The sequence below is a fragment of the Epinephelus moara genome, chromosome 20 (genome assembly GCF_006386435.1).
Source record: "Epinephelus moara isolate mb chromosome 20, YSFRI_EMoa_1.0, whole genome shotgun sequence".
Classification (NCBI taxonomy): domain Eukaryota; kingdom Metazoa; phylum Chordata; class Actinopteri; order Perciformes; family Serranidae; genus Epinephelus; species Epinephelus moara.
Genome location: NC_065525.1, coordinates 37920258 through 37948197, shown reverse-complemented (window position 1 = coordinate 37948197; position 27940 = coordinate 37920258). Strand labels below are relative to the sequence as shown.

The 27940-nt window shown below is 39.8% G+C and overlaps 2 protein-coding genes across 3 annotated transcripts in view; both read left to right on the top strand.

The window, feature by feature from the left end:
• LOC126407973 (receptor-type tyrosine-protein phosphatase beta-like) overlaps positions 1-7411 on the top strand; it is a 40418-nt gene extending 33007 nt beyond the window's left edge. For both annotated transcript variants that reach the window (XM_050073306.1, XM_050073307.1), the window contains 10 exons: positions 1251-1268; positions 1346-1427; positions 3181-3271; positions 3346-3422; positions 3585-3719; positions 3803-3925; positions 5278-5441; positions 5617-5752; positions 6170-6287; positions 6384-7411. In XM_050073306.1, the coding sequence (XP_049929263.1) occupies positions 1251-1268; positions 1346-1427; positions 3181-3271; positions 3346-3422; positions 3585-3719; positions 3803-3925; positions 5278-5441; positions 5617-5752; positions 6170-6287; positions 6384-6406 (967 nt within the window). In that variant the 3' untranslated portion in view covers positions 6407-7411. The remainder of the gene's footprint in view (positions 1-1250; positions 1269-1345; positions 1428-3180; positions 3272-3345; positions 3423-3584; positions 3720-3802; positions 3926-5277; positions 5442-5616; positions 5753-6169; positions 6288-6383) is intronic.
• A 2881-nt stretch (positions 7412-10292) lies between these two features.
• LOC126408405 (fibroblast growth factor receptor substrate 2-like) lies at positions 10293-20253 on the top strand. Its single transcript, XM_050073934.1, has 7 exons — positions 10293-10737; positions 14259-14347; positions 14435-14526; positions 16438-16624; positions 17839-17973; positions 18126-18289; positions 18671-20253. Exons 3-7 carry the CDS (start codon positions 14461-14463, stop codon positions 19715-19717), a joined length of 1599 nt encoding a protein of 532 aa, XP_049929891.1. The 5' UTR covers positions 10293-10737; positions 14259-14347; positions 14435-14460; the 3' UTR covers positions 19718-20253.
• Positions 20254-27940: the final 7687 nt, after the last annotated feature.

Below are 27940 nucleotides of genomic sequence, written 5' to 3'. Positions count from 1 at the left end.
CAGGAATACTCCACTACATTAATACTAAGAGAATAATATAAATGTAGTACTGTTACGTACATGTATTTATAAACTGTTAGTACTAACAGTAATATTATTACAATAATACTGAGAGTATTAATAATACAACTCTAGTGCAGTTACTAACACTAACATCCCTAACTAATACTGCACTAATACTGAGAGTATTAATAATACAAATCTAGTACTGTTACTCATGTATATTTATAAACTACTGCTAATACTAACAGTAATACTTTACTACTACACTAATACAGAGAGTATTAATAATACAAATCTCATACTGGTACTTACATATACTTGTAAACCTCTAGTAATACTAACATTAATACTTAACCACTACACTGATACTGAGAATATTGATTTTAAAAATCTAGTAATGTTACTAATATATATTTATAAACTACTGCTAATACTAACAGCAATACTCCACTACTACATTAATACTGAGAGAATAATTTAAATCTAATACTGTTACTTACATGTATTTATAAACCTACAGTATTACTCGCAGAAATACTTTACTACTACACTGATACTGAGAGTATTAATAATATAAATCTAGTTATATTACTTCCATATACTTATAAACTATTAGTACTAACAGTAATACTTTACTACTACTGACAGTATTAACAATAAAAATCTAGTTCTGTTACTAATACATTTAGAAACTACTTCTAATACTAACAGTAATAGTTTACTACTACACTTATGCTGAGAGTATTAATAATACAACACTAGGACAGATACTAATACTAACACTACTAACTAATACTGACAGTATCAAAGGTAATCCTAATGCTATTTCTGTTACTGAGATTTAAGTTAATGCTGACAGTGTAATACTACACTAACACTACTTATTATGTTAATGGGTGTTACTTCTGAGATGTATACTTACACTGTACTACCATTAACAATAACTGCCAGTAAAAACAATAAATCATAAATAAGTTAAAGTAAACGACTTGAGTCAGTGATCCAACGGGTGATTATTGATCACTTTGGTATTGTTTGTGCTGACAGAGCAGATTGTAATGACATTAATAACAGTTCAGACCACTCCTTCGTCCCTGCAGGCTGAGACAGTTTGTGGTTCTTTGTGTTGACTTTGTGAATCCTTTAGCTCAGACTGAGGTGTGTCAGGTTTGTCTCACACTGATCATCATTATTCATCAACATGTTTGAACACATGTTTAACTTCTGTTCCTCCTTTTGCTCCCCAGCAACCGCCGAGTCTCAAGGTGAGAAATCCAAACGTCTCTTCTGTTACACTCAGCTGTTTGTCCTCTTATTAAAACGTTTGGTTTCTGTCCTTCAGTCCCATCAAGGTCCTGAACTTTGACTTTCACTACAACAAACTGCAGGCCGACTCCAACTACCTGCTGTCAGAGGAGTACGAGGTCAGTTATTATAGAAGATCAATCTAATGAAACACTGTCAGACTGTTTCTGTGGAAACAATCCAGTGACACAATACACATAATAACAGAATGAGACGGATGAATGTATTTACTGCAGTAAAGAGTCACAGAGATGAAAATAAACAGAGCAGAGTTCTTACATGTTAAATTACACAGTGTTCCAATGGTACTGTGGCCTCTGGAGGCCTTTTAATATAATATTTAATAATATTTCAAAGAGAAATACACAAATACACTCACTGGCCACTTTATTAGGTACACCTGCTGAACTGCTTGTTAACACAAATAGCTTATCAGCCAATCACGTGGCAGCAACTCAGTGCATTTAGGGATTGTAGACATGGTGAGCTGAAGTTCAAACTGAGCATCAGAATGGGGAAGAAAGTTGATTTAAGTGACCTTGAATGTGGCATGGTTGTTGGTGCCAGACGGGCTGGTCTGAGTATTTCAGAAACTGCTGATCTACTGGGATTGTCACACACAACCATCTCTAGGGTTTACAGAGGATGGCCTGACAAAGAGAAAGTATCCAGTGAGCAGCAGTTCTCTGGGTGAAAATACCTTGTTGATGCCAGAGGTCAGAGGAGAATGGTCAGACTGGTTCAAGATGATAGAAAGGTAACAGTAACTCAAATAACCACTGGTTCCAACCAAGGTCTGCAGAAGACCATCTCTGAACCAACAACACGTCCAACCTTGAAGCAGATGGGCTACAGCAGCAGGAGACCACACCAGGTGCCACTCCTGTCAGCTAATAACAGGAAACTGAGGCTACAGTTCACACAGGCTCACCAAAACTGGACAATAGAAGATTGTAAAAAAGGTTGCCTGGTCTGATGAGTCTGGATTTCTGCTGCCACATTCAGATGGTAGGGTCAGAATTTGGTGTAAACAACATGAAAGCATGGATCCATCCTGCCTTGTATCAATGGTTCAGGCTGATGCTGGTGGTGTAATGGTGTGGGGGATATTTTCCTAGTACCAACTGAGCATGGTTTAAACACCACAGCCTACCTGAGTATTGTTGTTGACTGTGTCCATCCCTTTATGACCACAGTGTACCCATCTTCTGATGGCTACTTCCAGCAGGATAACGCACCATGTCACAAAGCTCACATCATCTCAAACATGACAATGAGTTCACTGTACTCCAATGGCCTCCACAGTCACCAGATCTCAGTCCAATAGAGCACCTTTGGGATGTGGTGGAACAGGAGATTCTCATCATGGATGTGCAGCTGACAAATCTGCAGCAACTGTGTGATGCTATCATGTCAATATGGACCAAAATCTCTGAGGAATGTTTCCAGCACTTTGTTGAATTCATGTCACCAAGAATTAAGGCAATTCTGAAGGCAAAAGGGGCCCAACCTGGTACTAGCAAGGTGTACCTTATAAAATGACTGGTGTGTATATATGGGGTGGCTGTGGCTCAGGAGGTAGAGCAGGTCATCTACCAATCGGAAGATCGGCGGTTTGTTCCTTGGGAAAGATACTAAACCCCAAATTGTGAACTGCTTTGAATGGTCAGAAGACTAGAAAGGCGTTATACAAGTGCAGGTACATTCACCATAAAGAACTATAAGAAAATTTATTTTACTTGTATATTGTTTTTATCAAAGAACCTCTGACTTCTTTGTGACCCAAACATCCCACCAGGTGTGAGTGTGTGAGAGTGTATTAGGTCTGATTTAACCACTTGTTAAACACTGTCGTTGTTTTCCTCCTGTCAGGATCTAAAGGACGTTGGTCGCAATCAGCCACTGGACTCGGCTCTGCTGCCGGAGAACCGTGGCAAGAACCGTTACAACAACATCCTGCCCTGTGAGTGACACACATTAACACACAGAGAAGAAGCAGAAGTAGTCCTGTGTTACTGACTCTGTTTTTGTGTTCAGACGACTCGACGAGGGTGAAACTGTCCTACGTGGATGATGATCCATGCTCTGACTACATCAATGCCAGCTACATGCCTGTAAGATCCAAATAGTCATTCTTCAACTCATCATTTTAAACTCTGTATCTGCTTATTGCATCACTTGAAGCTGTTCTCTGTTCTGAGCCACATTTAAACCTATGATGTAGCTTTCCCATCACCTCCGTCAGCTCCGTCAACTGTGTTAATGATGTGTTTCAGGGGAATAACTTCCGGCGGGAGTACATCGCCACGCAGGGCCCTCTGCCGGGAACTAAAGATGATTTCTGGAAGATGGTTTGGGAGCAGAACGTCCACAACATGGTGATGGTCACTCAGTGTGTGGAGAAAGGAAGGGTGAGTATAAACAACCCCACCTGTCATCTGTGTGAAGCCTCAGCGGTACTTAACCTGTGCTCCTCTTCCTCACCTGTGTCCAGGTGAAGTGTGACCACTACTGGCCCTTTGATCACGACCCTCTGTACTACGGAGACCTGATCGTCCAGATGTTGTCGGAGTCTGTCCTTCCTGAGTGGACCATACGAGAGTTCAGCATCTGCAGCGTACGTCATGTTCAGTCATCAGTTGTTCCACCAAATTAACTCTGGTTGTTGAACCGGTTCTGTTCAGGACTTTTGGAGCCTTGGTGCTATTTGGCGAGCCAGCCCACGTTTCCACCAGTTTTTGAGAGGAACCATTACCGTAAAACTTCAGTTTGTTGCCCAGGCTGTTATATGCATAAATGGCTTATATTTGGGACAGGCCTTTAATTCTTTTATGCAAAACTGTTGCTCAGCAAAGATCGGGAAATACAATCAGACTGTTTATTTGAACCAGTACATATATTACTGGTATAAAAGTAAGGCTTCGAATAACATCAGTTATGTGTTATAACACTTGTTTTACGGCACCCTGCATACCGAAACAACACCACTTTATCCTGCTAAAACAACGCTCACAACTTGCGGCCTAAAGGAATATAAGTAACTTATGGGGTAATCGAGGAATGGACACATATTCTGACTCTATGACAGCTTCAGAGGAAGGGAGTCACCACTTGTTTTTTCGTCATGCTGGACAATGCGAATGACTCACGGTCTTCTCTGGTGCTCATGGTTTCAGTAAAATGAAATCAATGGAGCTAACGATATGTAGCATCTCCATAATGACAAAAGTTTAAACGTTTTTAAGAGTTCCTCATTCTGAAGTTGTCAAAATCTGACACTTGGGCGGTGACTTGCGGCGTCAGAAAAAAAGCCGTTCTTTAATGTTGATATGATACGCGGCTGTTTGCCATTATAGTTTAACGGCGCCCGGCGGCTTCAGGGAGAAACGGGGCGGGACAAGGACGAAAGTTAAGGTGGCAAAGGTCCCACTGGGGCTGGCAGGAGGGGTGATGGATGGGTCCAACAAACAACGACTCTCACCCAAGAGGGCGGTGTTTGCGTCCTGTAAGATTCTAAAGCCAAACCCTGTTCTTTTTTCCTAAACCTAACAACGTGTTTTTGTTGTTGATGGAAAAGAAAGGTCAAATTTGTGGTGTTGTACTGACTAAGTGCATTTATTTTGAAAGAGACTGTATGTAAATGGTACATTTCCTGTGAAATGGAAGTGTATTTTGAAAGAAGACAACGCATATAGCAGGCAGAACTTGACACGGTGTCCCAGAACGTCAACAACCAGCACACCCAGGGTACCTTGCACGTCGTGCGTAGACGTGAAAAGTCCATGACCAAGTGATGATATGTGATCTAAACAGCGAACTAATGTTAGCTCAAGTGCGTAGTCAACAATCCAGTTTTCTACATCCAAAGAACTTCTATAAAAATTAACTGCTTGGTGACCAAACAAGGCCTCTAACTGAGACAGTGACGTGAAGGATCATTTTAATGCTGTAACCCTCTGTGTGTGTCAGGAGGAGCAGCTAAGCTTCACTCGGCTAGTCCGTCAGTTTCACTACACAGTGTGGCCGGATCACGGCGTCCCAGAGACCACGCAGTCCCTCATCCAGTTCGTCCGGACTGTTCGGGATTACGTCAACAGAAGTCCTGGATCTGGACCGACTGTGGTCCACTGCAGGTACACAACAAGGACTCAAACAGGAACTTCACATGAGTAGGCGACATGACATGTAGAGTCACTTTATTACATCATCTGTTGATCTCGTCCCTGAGACAGAGTCCTGCTCGTTATTCATTATGTGTTACAGTCAGTGTGTTTTAACTGGAGTTTGATATGTGTGTGTGTGTGTCAGTGCTGGAGTGGGTCGTACGGGAACCTTCATCGTTCTGGATCGAGTTCTGCAGCAGCTGGACACCAAGGACATGGTGGATATCTACGGCGCTGTCTTCGACCTGAGACTTCACCGATCACACATGGTGCAGACGGAGGTAGGACAGCGCTGTCAGCAAAGGATTATGGGAGTTTTAGTGTGTGTGTGTTTACAGTGATAAAACTCAAATATGTGTGGACTACAGTACACATATTTAATTTAATTTAATTTTATCTTTTTTAATTAAATTTATTTTTATTTAATTTATTTTTATTTAATTTTATTTAATTTTATTTAATTTTATCTTATTTCATTTTATTTTATTTCATTTTATTTTATTATGGAGTCATTTCCGCCATTCCATCATTCCCTTGATACAAGTTAATGTGACGTAGTTTCTCTTCCACCTCCTCAGGGTCAGTATGCGTACCTCCATCAGTGTTAATGTGACATAGTTACTCCTCCACCTCCTCAGTGACGGTATGCGTACCTCTATCAGTGTTAATGTGACATAGTTTCTCCTCCACCCCCTCAGGGTCAGTATGCGTACCTCCATCAGTGTGTTCGTGACGTCATCAGAGCCAGGAAGCTCCGCAGTGAGCAGGAGAACCTCTGCCCCATCTATGAAAATGTGAACTACAGCTCCCAAAGAGGTGAGTGACCATCAGACTCCACCTGCAGCTCACCTAGAGACATTAGAGTTAAAATAACTCATATATATAAATAAACAAATTGATCTTCTTCCACAGAGACGCTGTGCACCAGACGTTAAAGATTGTACTGACTACTGATCAATATGTTTGACTACTGATCAATATGTTGAGCACTACTGGGAAACCCAATTTCTATTTTTATATCATTGTTTTATATTTGAAACATCAGATGTTTCCAAACAGAGTAAAACTTTATTTATGTAACATGCAGGATTAATATCAACAGAACTGTACATATACTTTATATCTGTGTGTATTTGTATATATTTTAAATATATATATGATATATTTCTATATCTGCTGCTTTTTAAATTATGTATCGTCTTTGTGTTTTATGAGCTTTAATATTTGCACATTGCAGTTATCATAGAGAACATCACAAGCTTCTGTAAACTCTGTTTGACACTGAAGGCCTGCTGTGGTTTTCTGATTCATGATGATGATGATGATGATGCATCATGTTGAATCAGCAGCTAATCCTTTTTAATATATGATGATAAGTGATTGATGATGAATGAATGAGTCAGTGAAGGGGCGGACAGACTGTTCAGGGTCTGCTGTGGCTTCTTCTCATGATCCATCCATGTCATGATGTCCTCTGAGACAGTAAATATTCATGAGCACATGTGCAGGTTTTATTTATTGACAGTTAAACACTCTGAAAGTGTTTTTGTTTATTAGATTTAATTGACGACACATTGATTCACATGTTGTTTTTAACTGCACTCTAAATCAGTGAGAAAAGCAGAAACGTGTCATGTAAAATACCCCAAAATGAAACATTTACACTGAAACATTTAACTACACACAAAAGCTTTACATCTGTCACTTTTAAAAAGAAGCTAAAACGAAAATTGTTCTTTTAAATATTCAAGAAGTGCATTAATGTTGTAGTGTTTATTCGGCAGGGTCAAGGGAAATGTGTGTTTTAATCATAAATGTATGTAAGATATCATTTTAAATGTGCATAATGTATTTTATTTTTTACCACTTTAACTGTATTTTATTTTGTAAGAATATCCTGTGTGTGAGAGCGGTTAATTAAACACCAAAGAAGAAGTAGACATATGTTATTTCTCTCATTATTTATCCGTAATGACACGTAGCTGGTCCGACGGTCACATTTATTATATTTTATGGTGGAATCTACACTCCAGAAAATAATCCGCTGGTTCAACTTTAAAAAATTAAGGCAACAATTTCTATGCACTTTTTAAAGCGGTTCCAACTCTAACTGACAAACTAATTTACTTCAACCTCGAAAAATGTTGTAGTGAAAAGTTGTGGCGATTTTTAGTGGTCAAACTATTTTATTTAAGATGATCTAATTTATTTTAATTCCTTTCTATTTAAAAATGTCAAACATGTTTTCGACTGACTGAAACAGTAATTATTTATGCTGAAAACGTCTTTATTTTAAGCATCCACCAACCCTATGGTTTATTTTTTAGAGTGTAACTAAGCACGTATGCCGAGGGAGGCTCAGGTGAAGTTTCAGAGTCCTCACATCACTTGTGGAGATCCCAGGGGAGAGGGGGTAGCAACACAACTCCACCTAATGGAGGCTTACAGCGCCCCAGATTCAAACGTGCAAAAACACATGATTGAAACCACAAAATATCTCCATACTGCTCATCCGTAGTGATCCAAGTGTCCTGAAGCCCCGACATAAAAAGTTGTTTGGAAAAACATCATTTGAACTCTGTTTTTAGCCTTAAGTCGGGGCTTCAGGACACTTGGATCACTACGGACGAGCAGTATGGAGATATTTTGTGGTTTCAATCATGTGTTTTTGCACGTTTGAATCTGGGGCGCCGTCAGCCTGCATTAGGTGGAGTTGTGTTGCTACCTCCTCTCCCCTGGGATCTCTGCAAGTGATGTGAGGACTCTAAAACTTCACCAGAGCCTCCCTCGGCATATGGGTGAGTAGATAATGGCTGAATTTTCATTTTTGGGTGCACTATCCCTTTAAGTATTTCCATATTATGTTACTTTAAACTTCCACACCATCTCAGGGTTGAATATTATATTAATGTTATAATATTATTACTTCCTGTCCAGTGAAAACCACGTATCTCCAGATGCACTGATGTTGAAATGTTTGTTATGAACAGAAGGATGAAGTGTTCCTCTATGTGTTGAAAAAATAGTCCTCCTTCTTAAGCTAAATAATCTCTATAAACCCTCTTGGATCAGCTGGAAAATGTATCGTCACAGAGCTGAAAACAGCCTGCAGTAATAGTAATCCAGGAACATCAGATATAACAGCAAAACACTGACAGTGTGGAACAGATTACTAAAATGTACATACTTTTACTTTAACTACTGTAAGTTGCTGATTATTTATACTTTTACTTCAGTAAGGTTTTAAATGCAGGACTTTTAATTGTAGTGGAGTATTTCCACAGAGTGGCATTACTACTTTTACAGCAGTAAATGATCTGAGTACTTTAGATATGCAATAATAATAAAAAAGAGATGACTCTCTGTTAGTCACTCTTTTTATTTGATGAAACATAAGAACATGCAAATAGAATAATAAGAAAAGAGCCTGGGGTTCATCACACCAAACAAAAATACTATAAAACAGAAAGATATTAAGTGTCTTGGTTGCTTTTTTGTTCGTTGAATTAGAAAGTAGTTGGAGCTCAACGTCCTTCAGGATAAATACAAAATATTTTTTTTATTGCTAAATTCACATTTATTGATAAAAAATAAGCATCACTATCAAATTTATTATAAACAAAATATTTGTACGTAATTTTGTCCATATATTTCCATAACATGTCTTACGTCAGACTAGTGGAAAGAAAATGTCCAGAACACATATTTATGTTCAGATTTCTATAGTGGAAATGTATTGAAAAACACATTATTGACTAGATAATGCCTCATTGGAATATGTAAACATAACATTTCAGAGATCTTGTAACATAGAAAATAATTGTCTTAGTGTAAGTAATCAACTAGGGAAGTTTCATGGTGATATGTATTAGTTAAAATTTGTACCCTAATGTCTTCCGTCTAAAAATACAATGCAATACCTATCTTTAAAGGTCATTTTCTCAAAGTGAACAACAAAGTATTAAATATATGGCAAAATGTACATCATATAAAGTTATATTTAAACATATATTCATGTAATATTTAAACATAAACATTTCAGCAAACTTTTAATCTAAAAATAGTTGTCTCACTATAACTCAACTTAGCTTCATGTATATAACACTCTTCATACAAACATGTAGCTCTAAGTGCTTCACAAAGCAAAACTGAAATAGTTGTTTGTTTTATCCTTTAAATTGTCTGTATCATTACAGTTTTGCCATGTGAAGCATTTTGAGATGCATGTTTGTATGAAAGATGCTATTTGAATTAAGTTAAGGAAAAAAACTCTAATTAAAAGTTTATAGAATAAAAATAAATATATGAATACATAGATAAATAAAAAATAACAGCAGGGATAAGATAAGGTAAAAACCAATGATTAAACTTTAAATGAAGACTGTAATTCACCTCAAAATTAAAAAAACAGATTAAAAAGGTTTAATCGGTTTTACTTTTAAAAAATACTGAAAGAGCTTGCCATTTCAATATCTTTACTGTCTTTACTCTAAGTTCATTGTGCAATGTATTAGTTAAAAATGTTTCCCTATTCACCTGCAGTGTCTCCAAATTTTGGTGGAGAAAGGGTTTAATCTATAAAGCACTTTGGGTATGAAATGTGCTATGTAAATACATTTGCCTTGCCTTGGCTGTAAGAAACTAAATAGCATATTTTCCTACAGTAATATAAAGTTGAGCTGAAGTGAATATTGATGAGAAAAGGAGCAGTTGGTGTTTATGTGTTTGGTAAGTGTTGTGAGTCACCCTTGTGTAATAATAATAAAGAAGAGTAATTATGTATATTTCCAGATGTTAGTCACTCATTATGAAGTCTCTGCTGGGAGAGGCCCGGCTGTCCCAAACCACACGACCCGCGCATGCGCAGAGCTGCGGCTCTCCACCACATTGAACTCTCGGAAGTTTAGCCAAGTTGATTTAGCCCAACAGGCTAGCAGCAGAAAACACGGTCCGACCGCACAAAACTTGGTTTTCCCCGAGAAAAAAGTGCTTTTGGACGGAACCTGTTCCCCCGCAGTGAACCCCGGAGTACTACCGATGGATTTAAACCGTTTGTCGTCGTTTAATCTGCGCGAACAGAAGCGTTAGACCCGTCTGAAAGAAGTTGTGATTGTTTTTTTGGCGCTCTAGCAGCGCAGAGGAAAGATGGAGGATCTGCTGGTGTAGCAGCGGGCTAACGCTAGCTGGTTGTTGGTTTACTGGAGCTGCCTCACCACTGAGTGGATGTCCGGAAAGTTTGGAGGCTGTAATCCGACACACTGACGGTGTAAGTATGTCTCTGTTAAATGTTACAGATTCACAGTAGGAGCAAGGCCAAGGAGCGGAATGCGTTGGTGTGTTGTCGGGACGCTAACTGTAGTTAGCCTCGGAGCTAATTAGGTAGCTGAAATCAGTGTTAGCTTATTGAACCAGCAGAGAGGTCAGTTAGCTTTGTGCTAACTAGCTGCCATTACACTATCATCACTCTCCGGCTAATTACTAACTTATTCAGACTGGAGCTGATGTTAACGTAAAGTTACACCAACTTATAGTTAGTTAGCTAGTTAATTAGCAGGGTGACTAAGTTGGTTACGGGCAACCCAGCTGCTGCTCGTGGGATCTGTTTATTCGGCTGGTAAACACCCAGACACGGTTAACTGGGAACACTGGGAACTCACAGTGTGTATGGACCTTTAACAGAAAGTGATAGTGAACATTTAACACTGTCCCATTGTATCCCACTCACACTTCATTAAACCTGAAATCACAGACAGGCCTCTAACTAATGACTGTTTTCATTGTTTACTAAGTTTATGAATTAACTTTTCTGTAATTCATTTTAAAACAGATTCAACTTTATTTCACTGAACAGAGTACAGGAACTGACTGAGACACCGTAATGCAGATTAGCCTCTAACCAGAAGTGTATAAATCAGTAATGTGCAGAGTAATAGACAACTGTGTTGTGGTTATATAAATAATAAATAGTACAGGGTAGATATGAACATGCTAGACATATACATTGCAAGCAGCATGAGCAGCGTTTGATGTACACACTGGGATATGTGCAGCTGATACAGTGGGCAATGACAATGCAAGTATAAATATATATAGAACAGTGCAAAGTGAAATATAGTCTGTGTCTGAATTAATGACACAAGTCAGCAAAGGTCAAAGTAATGTTTGTTTGTTCTGTGCAAAAGTCAAAAACTCTAAAACATCCGATAAAACAAAACAACAATCTAATATTTCAGAAGCTTTAAATAACAAATTGCGTGTTTTTTAGTTGTGGAATATTTTCATAATAATTTAACCTAAAGTATATAAATGTTAGTCGAACGCAAATGAATGAGCATAAATACTAAACGTCCTCTGGTGTCAGAGTTTCTGTTTTATTTCACAATAAACTGGACGTTTTGGATTTTTGGACTGACATGTCAGAGTGAATTATACCTTTTAAAAAACTGAGCACAGCTGCAGTCAATGACTATTTTCATTGAGGAATAATCTTTGATAATTGATTTCTTCATCAAATGATAAACTGATCACTGTTTAAGATGTCAGAAAAGTGAGTCCTACTATAAAATGTTGTAATCTAGTGAAATGTCATTCACAGTCCCCCAGAGTCAGAGTGACATTGTCATGTTTAAAACCCAAATATATTCAGTTTATTACGAAATATAATGAATGTTTACACATTTAAGATTCTGGATACAGTGAGCATTTCAGCATAATGACTGAAACTGTTAATTCATTATAGAAATAACTGATTTTAATTTTCTGTGGATTGACTAACAGCTCTGGTCTTCACTCTTTACACACACGCTGAAACAGTTAGTTAATTAAAAAAAATAGTTGGTTGACAGATAATTAACTGAAACTGTTTTGATCAATCATTTGTCATTTGTCAAAACATGAAAAACACTTGCAATGATTTGGTTTTATTTCTTTGATAGCGAGTCAAGTTTGGGACTTTAAGTTGACCAAAAAAAAATAAAATAAACAGAAGTCGGCATAAAGAATATGAACCCTTTTAAAATATTAATTGAAATAATAGGTATATGATAATTTCATGACAATTAGAATAATATTGATATACACTGGAGACTTGGGACAGAACCTTATTTTTTAAATATATTTTTTACTCTTAAATTATGCTGGGATAATGTATTTTAAAAGATCAAAGTCTTGACTATTAATCCCTGTGATGGTGATTTTATTTGTTCTTAAACAGTATTTTTTTGCAGCTGAAAACATGAATTTTATCGACTCTGTCAGACACACAAAAAGTCATGGCATCATATTTTAAAATATGAAGGAAATGTTTATTAATTTTTGTTGTGTTAAATACAACATAATCAAATGTTTGAAATCTTTTTATTAAGAAAATAAATACCAATATTGTAATTTGGCTTTGCAATAAACAACATATACTATTGAAACTTTTTACAGATCATCATGAACATTTATTTAATGATTATAACAGGGGAAAAAACAGTCTAATGGAGGTAACTTCTCTATGATGGAGTTGACAGCCAACACGTTGATGTCTTAAAAAACACAAAGTAGTACACACAAAAAAAAAACATGGAATAACACAGAAAGCCATTTTTGACCATGAATCTTCTCTCCTTTTTTTGGATTATTTAAGATTTTTACAGAAATCAGCTGTTACGTAGACAACTAAAAAAAATCTGAGAAGATGGGAGACTGTAACCAACCTGACAAACTTTCAAACAAAATCCCAGTAACTGTGAAAGACCTATTTCCCTCTGTCAGAATTCAACAGACACCATCAGTTACAACCAGGAATGAGACAAAATACTGAAATTTTACATCTGTCAGCGTGGATGTCAGAGGTAATATCTGACGGAGTTGATGAAAAGTTATATATTTATTAATTTCACAGCAGCCATAGTGAGTAGCCTTTTTTTTAAGTTGCTAAGAGTTCTCCTAATGCAAATGACAATACTCATTTTTACCACAGTTCTTATTTAGTTTTGATGTAGAGGGGCTTACTAAGGTTAAGACACACCCGATAGCAATGCTATTTAATTAATTTATCAAAAAGTAGAAAGTTTACCAGGACTTGAGCAGCAGTCCCACCTTTTTGGAAACCAGGAAGTGAGACAGGAGTCCACAGGATATAGCTCACCCTTTTTATGCCTGATTAAGTGATGTATTCGTAGAAATCTGAGAGTTGACAAAAATCTGGGACACATCTTTAAAGGGCCAATATTTTCATAAAAAATACCGGGCGGGTTGAGAAATAAGGTGTAAGCACCGCTCAGTGCCACAGAGCTCTGTCGGCTTCCCTGCAAGTCGAAACAGTTGCTACAGTGCAGACAGTTTGGGTCTATCTGGTTTGTTTTCTATTCTGTTTTATTTTAGAAACAGGCTAGTGTCACTGATGTTTGTAAATTACATACTTAATCCACATATTTGTCAGTTGTGTCTTAACAGAGAGTGAAAGAGACGAGCAGACACACATATATGCACACACAAGGGAGCAGGCAGACTGACTGACAGACTTAGGTTTATGTGTGATTAGAAAAGAGTAGTGGAGAAGAATCGCTTGTTGACTGCAGCTTGATAAAGAAATTACAGTTTTGTTTTTAGCCCATAGAAAGATTAAAGTACGGATAAAAGGTAGGGTTGGGTGCCAGTACAGAATTCATTGTGCTAGTACTGGTATCACTTCAGATGTGAGCAGTATGCAGCCCTATTGACTGACAGTTTCAGGTGTGATATGAACTCGATGTACCTCATGACTGACGATGTCACCTCTGATGTTTTCTGTCTGTGCAGAGCTGCTGTTCATGTTTACAGATAAACTTAAGCATGAGAGTCCCTCGGGCTCTGAGGATGGAACCAGGGCTACTGGAGGCAGGATCTAGGTGAGGACACCTCAACAGAAATGTCTCTTCAATATCACAGTGTTGTTGTTGTTGTTTTTTTAAACATGTGTGTTTGTTGTTTCCCAGAAATCAGATGGTGCTCTGAAGAAGCCATGGGTAGCTGTTTAAGCTGTCCAGAGAAAGAGTCAATTCCAGATAATCATCAAAGTAAATTCAAGGTGAGTTCATGCCTCTGCAGGATCCTCAGAGTCAGTCAGCATACACCCACGTTATTCACCGTCACAGTCAGTTGGTGCACATTCTGGATTACTCAATATCACAGTCACAGTCTGTACACATCCTGGATCGTTTACCATCACAGTGAATAATCCAAGGTGTGTATTATCACAGTCGGCATACACCCTGGATTATTCTGTCGTGGCCTGATGCTCTGTACCTGCCTCTGACTGTTTGTTGTTGCAGTTGTTGTGTACCTGCTTCTGACTGTATATAGTTGTTGTGCACTTGTCTTTGACTGTGTGTTGTTGTTGTGCACACACTGACTGTGTGATGTTATTGTTGTGTAGCTTTGACTGTATGTTGTTGGCGGTGTGTACCTTCCCCTGACTGTGTGCGTTTGTTGTGTACCTGCCTCCGACTGTGTGTTGTTGTTGTTTACTTGTCTCTGAGTGTATGTTGGTGGTGGTGTGTATATTCCCCTGACTGTGTTGTTGTTGTTGTGTACATGCCTCTGACTGTATGTTGTTGTTGTTTACTTGTCTCTGACTGTATGTTGATGTTGTTGTTGGCGGTGTGTACCTGCCTCTGACTGTGTATTGTTATTGTTGTTGTTGTTGTTTACTTGTCTCTGACTCTGTGTTGTTGGTGGTCGTGGTAGTGGTGTGTATCTTCCCCTGACAGTGTGTTGTTGTTGTGGTGTACCTGCCTCTGACTGTATGTTGATGTTGTTGTTGGCGGTGTATACCTTCCCCTGACTGTTTATTTGTTTTGTACCTGCCTCTGATTGTGTATTTTTATTATTGTTGTTGTTTACTTGTCTCTGACTCTGTGTTGTTGGTGGTCGTGGTAGTGGTGTGTATCTTCCCCTGACAGTGTGTTGTTGTTGTTGTTGTTGTTGTTGTGTACCTGTCTCTGACTGTGTTGTTGTGTAACTGTCTCTGACTGTGTTGTTGTTGTTGTTGTTGTGTACCTGCCTCTGTGTGTTGTTGTTGTTGTTGTTGTTGTTGTTGTGTACCTGTCTCTGACTGTGTTGTTGTTGTTGTTGTGTACCTCCCTCTGACTGTGTGATGTTGTTGTGTACCTGCCTTTGTCTGTCTGTGTGGTGTTGTTGTTGTTGTTGTGTACCTGTCTCTGACTGTGTTGTTGTGTACCTGCCTCTGTCTGTGTGTTGTTGTTGTTGTTGTTGTGTACCTGCCTCTGTGTGTTGTTGTTGTTGTTGTTGTTGTTGTTGTGTACCTGTCTCTGACTGTGTTGTTGTTGTTGTTGTGTACCTCCCTCTGACTGTGTGATGTTGTTGTGTACCTGCCTTTGTCTGTCTGTGTGGTGTTGTTGTTGTTGTTGTGTACCTGTCTCTGACTGTGTTGTTGTGTACCTGCCTCTGTCTGTGTGGTGTTGTTGTTGTTGTTGTGTACCTGCCTCTGTCTGTGTTGTTGTTGTTGTGTACCTGTCTCTGACTTTGTTGTTATTGTTGTGTACCTGCCTCTGTCTGTCTGTGTGTTGTTGTTGTTGTGTACCTCCCTCTGACTGTGTGTTGTTGTTGTGTACCTCCCTCTGACTGTGTGTTGTTGTTGTGTACCTGCCTCCAACTGTGGTGGTGTTGTTGTGGTGTACCTGCCTCTGACTGTGTGTAGCTGTTGTTGTTTACATGTCTCTGACTGTGTGTTGTTGTGTACCTGTCTCTGACTGTGTGTTGTTGTGGTGTACCTGCCTCTGACTGTGTAGCTGTTGTTGTTGTTTACATGTCTCTGACTGTGTGTTGTTGTGTACCTGTCTCTGACTGTGTGTTGTTGTTGTTGTTGTTGTTCTGACTGTGTGTTGTTGTTGTTGTTGTTGTTTACATGTCTCTGACTGTGTGTTGCTCTTGTAGTTACCTGCCTTTGACTGTGTCTCATTGTATTTTACCTGTATAGGTGATAAACGTGGACGACGATGGGAACGAGTTGGGCTCAGGTGTGATGGAGCTTACCGATGCTGAGCTCGTCCTCCACACCCATCGCCGTGACGACGTCCGGTGGCCTTACCTGTGCTTACGGCGCTATGGCTATGACTCAAACCTGTTCTCATTTGAGAGCGGCCGCCGCTGCCAGACGGGTCAAGGTATGTGTCACATGACACTCGATAAAACTGTCTGGTTGAGTTTCACTTTCACTACGCCTGGCGTTCTGCGGCATCATCTGTGTCCAGGGGTCTGTTCCAGAAAGCAGGTGTAGTTAACTCTGAGTCTGATCCTGAACTCTGAGTCGATGAACCCTGCGATTGGCAAACTGAGTGTTTTCGGTTCCAAAACAGAGCAGGAAATGTGTCCATAAGTTAACACAGTTTTATGACTTGATGCTGAAATTGTCCTGAGTAACAAATCAATATCCAGCCAGGATTTTGATTGTGACATACAGTAAACAGTGCTTTGATTTGGACTGAATCAATGAGGAAATAAAACAGCGTCTGGTTCTGTCAGAGAGAGGAGACGGACAGAAACTCAGGGTTTGTTGAAGAAAACCTGCCAGTTGTTGTAATGTTCACGTAGTACCACAGTAACTGACCCAGAGTTAAAGTTACCCCTCTTTGTGAAACGGAAAACCCAGAGTTCCCCTCATCTCAGGGTTAACTTAATCAGAGTTTTTACTAAACCCGCTTTGATCCACGCTTTGATACCGACTGAATCAATGAGCATCTTGCTGCTCCAGTGTGTGATTTTAGACAGCATGCTAGCATCTCAGAGACAAAAGAGGCATGACAGGTGTGACGTGTAACAGTGTCAGCTTCTAGAGTCATGTGTTAAGTGTGCATGGGCAGCTCTTTATAAACATTAATAATGGCATAACAATCACTAACCGTCCCTGTTATATGGCGACTGATCTCATGCTCTGCTCGGAGGGTAAGGAGCTCCCTTACCTCATTGTTTTCCCAATTTCGGCTGCTGTTCATCTTTGAGTTATCTGCTAACTGCCACCAGCTGCTTTTTAAATCTCCTGCAGTGGGTCACACATAACATGTCAAAACATCACACCCTTGCTGCCCATGATCATGTCCTGCTGGCTGTCCCTTTTACACAGATGTTGCTTTAGTGCTGTTACTACCTCCACTGCTGGCTTTAAGGCGAGACTCTGTCCCCCCATCCCACGATTATACTTCTTATACAGGACAGTGAGGTGGCATAACAATGCCATATTCCCGCCTTGAACCGACTGTGTAAAAGGGGCTCAAGTTACTTCTCTTTCTGGAACTGAAAACTCAGAGTTTTCACTAACCTGCTGCTGCTGGCTGAACAACATGAACACAAACAGACAGCTGAGTTTTATTTCTGTTTTCAGGTATTTTTGCCTTCAAATGTTCTCGAGCTGAAGAGATCTTCAACATGCTGCAGGAGGTGATGCACAGCCACAGCATCAGCGTGGTGGAGGAGGCGGTGCTGGAGCCCAACCACCAGGCAGCACACACTCCTGCAGGTAAACATACACACACACACACACACACACACACACACACACACACACACACACACCCTTTACATGAGGCATCCTGAAATTACTTTACAGTCATTAAATTGCACGTATCTCCATGTGTGTCTGTTTGTGCGTGCGTGTGTGTGTGTGGTCAGCTCTGGGTTACTCTGTGCCCACGGTGCCTAACGGTGTGACCAGGATCCCGTCTGTGGGTGAGGCACCGTCTCACCCCTCCACCCGTCACCCATCTGTGGCCAGCACCCGTCTGCCCTCTGTGGGAGAGGAGTCCACTCACCCTCTGCTGGTGGCTGATGAAGCGGTGAGTCACACACACTTCCTGTTCGCCATATTAATACTGATCATTACTAATCATCCAGACAAGAAGTGTTTGGTCTGTTGGATCAGATTTAACAGGTCGATATCTTTTATCAGCTGACTCCAGTCTGTAAGGTTAAACCACAGATGAAGAAACATAATCAGTACTTGGATGTGTTTATTTATTTAATAACAAAACTATAGCTTTTCAAAATAAAATACATAGATTTAGATGAGACAGTAACATTACTCTGAAAAATTAGTAACTGTAAATAATGTACTTCTATTGAAACAAAGAACAAATATCAAGGTGAATGTCTCATCTAATGATCTAATGATACTCTCATAATGATGTAATGACCCCGCTGTGGTTTCCTCCGTGCAGGTTCACACCTACGTGAACACCACGGGGCTCCTGGAGGACCAGCCCAGCCCTCTGACTGTCACCACCCCTCTGGAGAGTCCCACCTCTCCTCAGTCTCAGTGTCCTCCGACCCCTCCGCCTCCTCCAAGGGTCCGCACCGAGCCGCCGGCCCCGCCTGCTCAGCCGGAGCCCCAGGTGCTGCTGGAGCCTCAGGGGGTTCGCTTCGTGCTGGGCCCCACCCCTGTTCAGAGGCAGCTGATGGAGAAGGAGAAAAGACAGCAGGAGGCCAAGGAGGCCGAGGAGCCCCGAGACACTAACGGCCACACAGAGGCCCCCGCTGAGGCTGAGCCGGCCCCCCAGCTCTCCAACGGCTCCTCCTCCAATCCCTCCACAGCTCCTCGCCGCCACCGCCCACCCCCCCTCACCCCCGACCTGCAGAATGTCAACAACTCGGCCCAGCGGCGCACCGCCCTGCTGGACTACGAGAACCTGCCGGCACTGCCGCCGGTGTGGGAGGCGAGGAAGCCGAGCTCGGAGGAGGAGGAGAACGGCTGCAGCGGCCTTAAAACGCCATCGCTCAATGGCTACAATCACCACCCCCACCATGGCCTGCTGCACCACTCCTACTCCCACCCTCTGTCCGCTGCCCTCGAGTCTTCACACAACTACGTCAACACAGAGAATGTGACGGCGCCGCTCAGTGCCCACCGGCCTGAAACGGCACGGCGCCGCACAGACGGACCGACCATCTTCAACTTCGACTTCCGCCGGCCGCCGCTACCGGGTCACCCAGAGCCGCCCAAAACGCTCAACTACATCGAGGTGGAGATGGACAACAGTGCGGGGAACAAGGGCGCTTCAGATGGCAGCAACCCCCACACGCCCCGCACCCCCACCTCCCCGCTGCCCCCCACTACCCCCACCCGCCGCACCGAGCTCTACGCCCTTATCGACATTGAGCGCACTGCCGCCATGTCCAACCTGCAGAAGGCCCGGCCGCGAGACGACGGCACGTCACGCAAGACGCGACACAACAGCACGGAGCTGCCCACCAAAAGCACTGCGTGACACGCACCTTCCACTTCCTGTTAACCATTTGTGTTGTTTGATAAGACGGACGGAGCTTCTTTATATTCCCACAAGGAGACAGTGACAGACTCCACCAAGTCTTACATGACTTAATGACTTCCTGTGCGGCCACCTTCGCAAGTGGGCTGTCACAAATGAACCTAGGTACTTGCCATATAGCGGTTTCTTCCTACGGTGATGTAATACCTCTGTCGGGTTGATGTTAATGAGACTGGACTGCATTCCTCTCCTTATATGGTACAAATCAGTATTACTGAACAAAGCATTCCATTTAGCCTTTTTATATGATTCACTACATGCTGCTGTAATTCAGTATCTAAGGACGACATGGTACACCACATTATGTTTCTGAATATGTACAGTAGATTCTGGCACAATAAATGTCTGTTCTGTTTTTATTTGTACTCGTGGAGAAGAGGCTCAGGTCATCATTCACTTCAGTGATCAGACACACACGTCACAACAACACGTATCCAGAATCTCAACATTGCATTGTTAACTTTTCAGATTAGTCAGATATATTGAGTAATAGGACTGGGTTAAAATAATCGATTCATTCATTTCAAACTGATCATTTGAATGATCCGAATTCTTAAAATCTGAGCTCGATCTTCTAAAATATTTTTAAACCAGTCCTAGAACTGAAATAGTAAAAGACTTCAGTATTGATCGATGATACCGGTTCTTTTATCTGTACTTTTGAATGTTTTTGTGTAATTTATTATCACACTGCAGCCTCTCCCCTGCTCTCTTGTCCCTTTTCGACAGTCATGGCCTGGTTTGGTTTGGCTTGGTTTGGTTTGGGCTGTCAGCCCAGCACAACAGGGATTTGCATTTCCATTACAACATAGCTACCTCCTTGAAGGTGTGTCTTTAACTGATGACGGCTGACGTTTAAAAGCAACAGGCTGATCCACAGCTAAAGTCCCCTGTTATTTTTGCTACATGTGTTTTTCCACAGCAGGGCAGGTAAAGAAGTCTACCTGTTGGAGGTGAGCTGTTTGCAGAGGTGCAGTAAGAGCCAGTTGTCTGCAGCTCTTCGTCAACATCTCACTGAGGCTGTTTCTGATCATACTCTTCCTCCCTGCTGTATTATTAGACTTGTCTTTATTGAAGAGAAGCTGCTAACAAAGTTTTGCTTATTCAGTAATAACACGTTTCATTTCCTATAGATTCTTCACAATAAAAGCCCCTCATTATTTTGTTATGTAAAAACTTTAAGCGTGAAGCAGCAAAATAAGGAAATGTTGAGCTTTCCAGCAGCAACTTCACACATCTTCTAATATGTCTGAAAGGGAACATGAAACAGTAAAATAAAGCAGATATCTAAAGGAAAAACAGGACGCAGGAGAGAAACTAAACTCCAAACCACAGAGATTCAGTTAGAAGTTACAGAAGTACTGAGAGACTTTTAAAAGTGCCTTTCTCTCTGGTCTCCTGCAGATAGCGGTGAGGAGAGAGGCTTTTGGGCCTGCTCCTGAAAAGGTCCATGTCTGGCGCGGCTTGGCGTGGCACAACGTGCCTAAACTGACAATGGAAACGCAAATAGGTGCTGTATGACTTAAATCGTCGTGGCCAGGAGTAACAACGGAAAGAGGGTATCTGTGTGTTGGGGCTGCTCCTTCACACACAAACCGAGTGACCAGCAGAGTAGAGAGGCTGCTATGGAGGCAGAGAAGTGAAGATAACTTGAGTTGATGACAACTAAGCTTGTTGTAGTGCAATGCAACCTTTGTGAGTAAAGCCAATACTTAATCAATACCCCTGTTAAATGAGCATAAACACGTAGAACAGTAATATTTTAATCTGCTCTACCTGCAGCATTGTTGCCTTGCAGTAACAGGCCTGTGGATATTCTCATTCATCCAGGTCATAGTTATCTCAAGGCAATTGAATCAAACACAACTGGACTGGACACAAGTCCAGTTGGTTCGATTCAGTTGCCTTGAGATTGCAGTAACGGTTCCTGGTTCAAATCCAGGGTTGGGGGGTTTGAACCCAGGGTGGGGGAGCCCTTCTGTGTGGAGTTTGCATGTTCTCCTTGTGTCCGCGTGGATTTTCTCCAGGTACCTCAGCTTTTTTTTTGCCTGTGAATGTGAGTGTGAATGGTTGTCTGTCTCTATGTGTCAGCCCTGTGATAGTCTGGTGACCTGTAGTCTGGTGACCTGTCCAGGGTGAACCCTGCCTCTCACCCAGTGTCAGCTGGGATAGACTCCAGTCCCCTGCGACCCCCAACAGGATAAGAGGTTATGGAAAATGAATAGCAATGAAATACTTGACTCTGAAAATCATCATGACGTTTAAATTCTCAGATTACCAGACTAGGTGGTGCGTTCAGGGGATGTCGGCAGAAAGGGAAGGAATACGATAAAAAGCCACACCAGATGAACAGCGTGAATCAGCTTCTTTGCAGTTTGTTATCAAGTGAAACCAGATGCCAGCTGCTGTGGAACAGGCTGAATTGATTGTATTAGTGTTAATATTGGATTTGGATGCAACATGTGCAGCTGTCTGTTAATGTATCTGTAGTTTTCATTGAGTGGGAGAAATTGTCTTTGACTGAAGTTGAATCACAAGTCGAGGCTGAGCGGAATGTTTTTTTCCCACTCAGCTGCTTGTAATTACAGTTTAACTGATACAACCTCAACACAGCGTCATTTGAGGAACTTCTTTGCGAAGTGAAAGAATGGATAAGTGGTGATCTGCAAGTGATGGTAATCTTGTGTGTTGACAGTCTGACTGGTGAAGTAGACAGCTGTTGTTACAGGAAACATTTCTTGTGAAGATAGTTTTTGGTTTTTATACTTCCAGTTTTACTGAAGTCTGTCTCCACCATGAGGACAACATGGAGCTGAGAGCTGAGTTTGTCCATTGTCTGAAAATTACATTTACAAATGTTGGCAGTAACTTGTTTTCCCATAAACTGTCTCACTGTGAATGTTTTTTATTGGAACTACTGAAGAAATAATCATGTTACTTCTGAAAATCTGGTAAAAAACAAACAAACCCAAATCTATCTCCAAAATTTAACCTTGAAGGTATTAAATGTATTTTTATGATGAAATATTTCAGGTTTTATTTTAAGGGGAGCGGTTCGGATCAGAGAGAAGGGATGCTGTTTCCATGACAACAAGCATCCACCCCACTGAAGAATCCCTGAACTGAAACTTCATATTCATCTTTAACATCTCACTAATGCCAAAATCCATCCATCCATTCTCATCCTTTTATCTGATGTCAGGTCGTGGGGACAGCAGGCTGAGCAAAGTACTCCAGACTTCCCTCTCTCCACCAATGCTTTTCAGCCCCTGCAGGATCCCAAGGTGTTCCCAGACCAGATGAGTTATCCCTCTAGTGTGCTCTGGGTCCGCCACAGTGCCACCTATAGTACGAGCCTGGAAAACCTCCAATGGGAGGCACCCAGGAGAATCCTGATCAGGTGCCCGAACTACCTCAGCTGACCCCCTTTGACGTACAGGAGCAGCAGCACCCTATAGAGGAAACTCATTTTGGCTTCTTGTATCCGTGATCTGATTCTTTCTGTCACTACCCAAAGCTCATGACCATAGCTGAGAGTTGGGACATTGAGGGACCGGTAAATCGAAAGCTTCGCCTTCAGGCTCAGCTCTTTCTTCACAGCGACAGTCCAGCGCAGCGCCTGCATCAATGCTGAGGCTGCATCAAACCGCTTGTCAATCTTACGCTCCTCTTTACCCTGACTTGTGCACAAGAATCTGAGACATTTTGCCCAACCCAGAGGGGGCAATCCACTGGTTTCTGGCAGAGAACCATGGCCTCACACTTGGAGGTCCTGACTCTCATCCCGACCGCTTCACTCTCGCCTGCAAACTGCCCCAGTGCATGTTGGAGGTCACAGTGTGATGAAGCCAACAGAACCACAAGTCCATAACTGATTTTTGGCCTAGGGTCTTCTGGTACCAAGTACACTTATGAACCACCCTGTGCTGCAATGTTTGTTACAGCCAATCCATGACTAGCACAGAAGTCCAATGACAAAACACCACTCGGATTTAGATCAGGCATGCCGTTCCTCTCAATCACCCCTCTCCAGGTTTCTCCATTGTTGCCCACGTGAACACTGAAGTCCCTCAAAAGAACCCTTTCCAGGACTAACCCCAGAGACTCCAAGTAGGCCGGGTACTCTGAACTGCTGTTTGTTGCAAAAGCTCAAGCTATAGTCAGAGACCTCTCGCATCAAATCGACCCTTGTGTTCCTGGGGAGAGCTCCAACACAGTGGCACTCAGCTGGGGGCTTGTGAGTATCACACACGCATCCAGCACCTCTCCAGGAATTTGGATCCAGAACCGGTGCTAAGTGTAGAGGTGAGTCCAATTATTTCTAGCTGGTACCACTCCACCTCCTCTCTTGCCAGAGGACGACATTCCACGCCCCTAGAGCCAGTCTGTGACACCAGGTATTAACACATGTGGGTCCCTGCCCCTGCGCCAGGCCCTACCCCTGCCCCTGCTCCTGCCCCTGCGGCCCAGTTTCCTCATTCCGGGCAAGGTACTCCAGCTCCTTTTTGCCAAAGTCAACAAGGTCTTTTTAATTGCTCTTAGTCCAGCCTCTCCCATGGGACCACTTTGCCTTGGGAGACCCTACCAGGGGCTACTTAGCCCGAATAACACAGCTCCCAGGGTCACAGGAACATGCAAATCCCTCCACCAGGTTAAGGTTGCAATTCTCTGAGTTCCGCTCAGTAAACAAGGTATGTAAACAGTCCTCACAATGACGGTGCAGTGTTACAGAACATACAGCTAGGACACAGTTAAGTTTGATCACACAAAAAGAGAAGTCAAAGTACGTCATGTGTAAAGTCATAAAAAAAATCATGTCAGAGTGATATGTATGTAGAAGAGATTGTAGGATAGTATGTTAATAGAGTATGTAGTAAAAAACATATAGAAAAGTTATAGTATGTCAGCAAATATATGGAAAAACAAATTGCAGTATGCCATAAAAATAAAACTATGAAGCCATAGTATCTTGTGCCAGTTTAAAAAGAAGTCAAAGTATAGTTTCTCAAAAATTTTACATAAAAAAAGTAATACTAGGATATAACAAAAAATATATAAAAAGTCATAGTATAGAATGTTAAAAAGTGTACAGCCATAGTCTAGTATAGTGTCATAAAAAACGTCTAAGTTATAGTGTCAGAAAAAAAAACTATTTGAAAAAAAATCATATTCTAGTCAGTGTCTCTGGAATGTGGAAAAGTTGCGATTTCAAAAATTGACGTAAATTCAGCCAATCACTGTGAATTCTGTGTGACCTCGCAGGTTTCAATTGAAAAATTTCAATGTTATTGAAAAAAAAAAAAAAAAACAGCTGTAAATATTGCAACATGCTTTGCAATTTTTTTTTTTAGAAACGCTGCTGTGAAATTAAGCATATCAGTCATAGTATGTCATGAAAAATATAAATATGAAGTTATAGTATAGAATATGAAAACAAAATAAATTTAAAAAGTCATAGTATCGTGATTAAAAAAATACATGAAAAAGCCATAGTATAATATGCCATTTAAAAATGTATATAAAAAGTAATAGTTTAGTATGTCATAACAAAGTATTTAAAAAGTCATAGTATAGTATGTCATAAATTAATATAAAAATGTCATAATGTAGCACCTAAAAAATATGTGGAAATAGTCATATATACATTTTTACAAAAACTTAAAGTACCGTATGTCATAAAAAATGAACATAAAAAAGTTACAGCATCGTATCTTAAAAAATGATAGTAAAGTATGTCATAAACATAAATATAATTAAGTCAGTGCAGCACTTCAGAAAATAATTATGTGAAAAAAAGTAATTGTATAGTACATTGAAAAATTATAAAAAGGTCATAGTATAGCATGTTGTGAAAGTATTTAAAAATATGTCAAATTAATTTAAAAAAAAATCATAGTATAGTATGTCAAAAATAAATATAAAAGTCTAAGTATAGCAAGCCATATACAATTTTAAAACAGTAATAGTATAGTATGTCATCACAAATCAATATAAATAAGTCATAGTATAGCATTAAAAAATGTAAAAAGTAATAGTGTAGAATGTCATAAAAAGTAAATAAAAAAACAGACATGCTATAATATGATTTTTTTAAAAAAATAAAATTACAACATGCATTACTATGACTGTTTTATATTTATCATTTATGACAAAATATACTGTGATTTTTTTATATACTATATTTGTGGCATACTTCTACAGTACTATGACTTATTTACATTCATTTTAGGACATACCTCTTCTAGTTTATATTCTATACCATGACTATACTATGATTTTTTTCATATATATATATACTCATTTAAAACATGCTATACTAAGACTTTATTTTGTTGATGTACTAGACTTGACTTTTCCCACATTACAAAAAGTACTATGATATTCATATTCATTTCATAAAACATTCTATATCATGACTTTTTGTTTTTTGACTTTGACTTTTTTATTAATTATTTATAACATACTTTAGTGCAATTTTAATTTTAAATTATAAATTAACAACATACTATACTATGACTTTTTTAGTAATTATTTTCACCTATTATTTCCAACAGTACCGAGTGGTACTGCTACACTGATTTTTTTTTGTTTGTTTGTTTAATTTATGACATGCTATTCTGTAGTGTACTGTGCTGGTTTTGTTGATACTATTTATGATATACTTTACTATGATTTTTTAAAATATAAATATATCATATATACATATAAATTTACAACATACTATACTATGACTTTTTTGACGTACTAGACTATGACTTTGTCACATATTTAAAAACAAAAAAGCTTTATTCTGAGTTATTCATATTCATTTTTATGATGTACTATGATTTTTTTAAATATAAATTTTTGACATAATATACCATGACTTTTTTTTTTACGTAATATACTCTGATTGTTTTAATACAAATTTACAACATACTATACCAAGACTTTTTATAATCATTTTAATGGCATTCTGTATTATGACATTTTTATAGAGTTTTCTTTGACGTATGTGATGGCCGTGCCCACAGTCACATAATAAAAGGTTGAATGATTCACACATTTGCCGACACTATTACAGTTACCTTTAATTTGCAGGCACTTAAATGACACCCGGTTTGTCTTGTTTAAAATTAAATAATCAGCACAGTGTCACCACACTGTTTCCTGGATGAAGAGCGCACATTTAGTTTACACTGTTTTGTCATGTTGCTATTTTATTTTGGAAGTTATTAATTCCTTCCTCCTTGTCTTTGAGTGACCTGAAGCTGTGTTCACTTCCTGGTTGGAATCTGGCAAATGATGGAGCTGAGGACGGAGCCTTCCTTTATCCTGAGGACCATCCCATCGACCAAACTACGAGCTTGGACATCAAAGGGGGGGTTGTTAGGTTTTTCTTTTGTTGGTTTCAGTTGTTGTAGTTGTACCCTGTGTGTTTAATTCAGCCTGATCAGCCAGTATATATGTTGCACCAGTGTCTCATTTTGTTAGGTCTAGCCCAATCTTTCAGTTATATTTTGTTGACCTCTTGTAAGGGCCCTATGACTTACTATACTATAATTTTATGAAATACTGTACTATGACTTTTTCATAAATTGTGAATTTTTCATATAAGTGCTGTATTATGAGTAATTCATATTCATTTTAAATTATATACTATACTGACTTTTTATTTATTACTTGGGACATACTACAGTATAACTTTATTTTTTTGAAATGCTGTAATACATGATTTTTATGTAAATCTACTTCATACGATACTATGACTTTCTCACTATTTTTTTAAGTGCAGTAGTATGACAGCATACTGTACTATGTTTTTTTTTTTTTAATAAATTTGATGTACAATACTTTGACTTCTATATATTTATTTTTATTACATACTCTAGTATCATTGTTTTTGTACATTGAAGAAACATGGTACTATGACTTTTTGAAATACTATAGTATGACCTTTATATAAATTTACATGCTAGTATACTATGACATTTTTCTAACATGCTATACTGTGACAATTAAATATAAATTAAGGTCATACTACACTATGACTTTTTTGACATACTGAACTATGACGTGTTTATTTTTACATACTTTACTACATATTTTTCAAAGATTAAGGGCATACTATACTATTTATATAAAGTCAGGTCATACTATACTATGACTTTTTTTTTTACATCA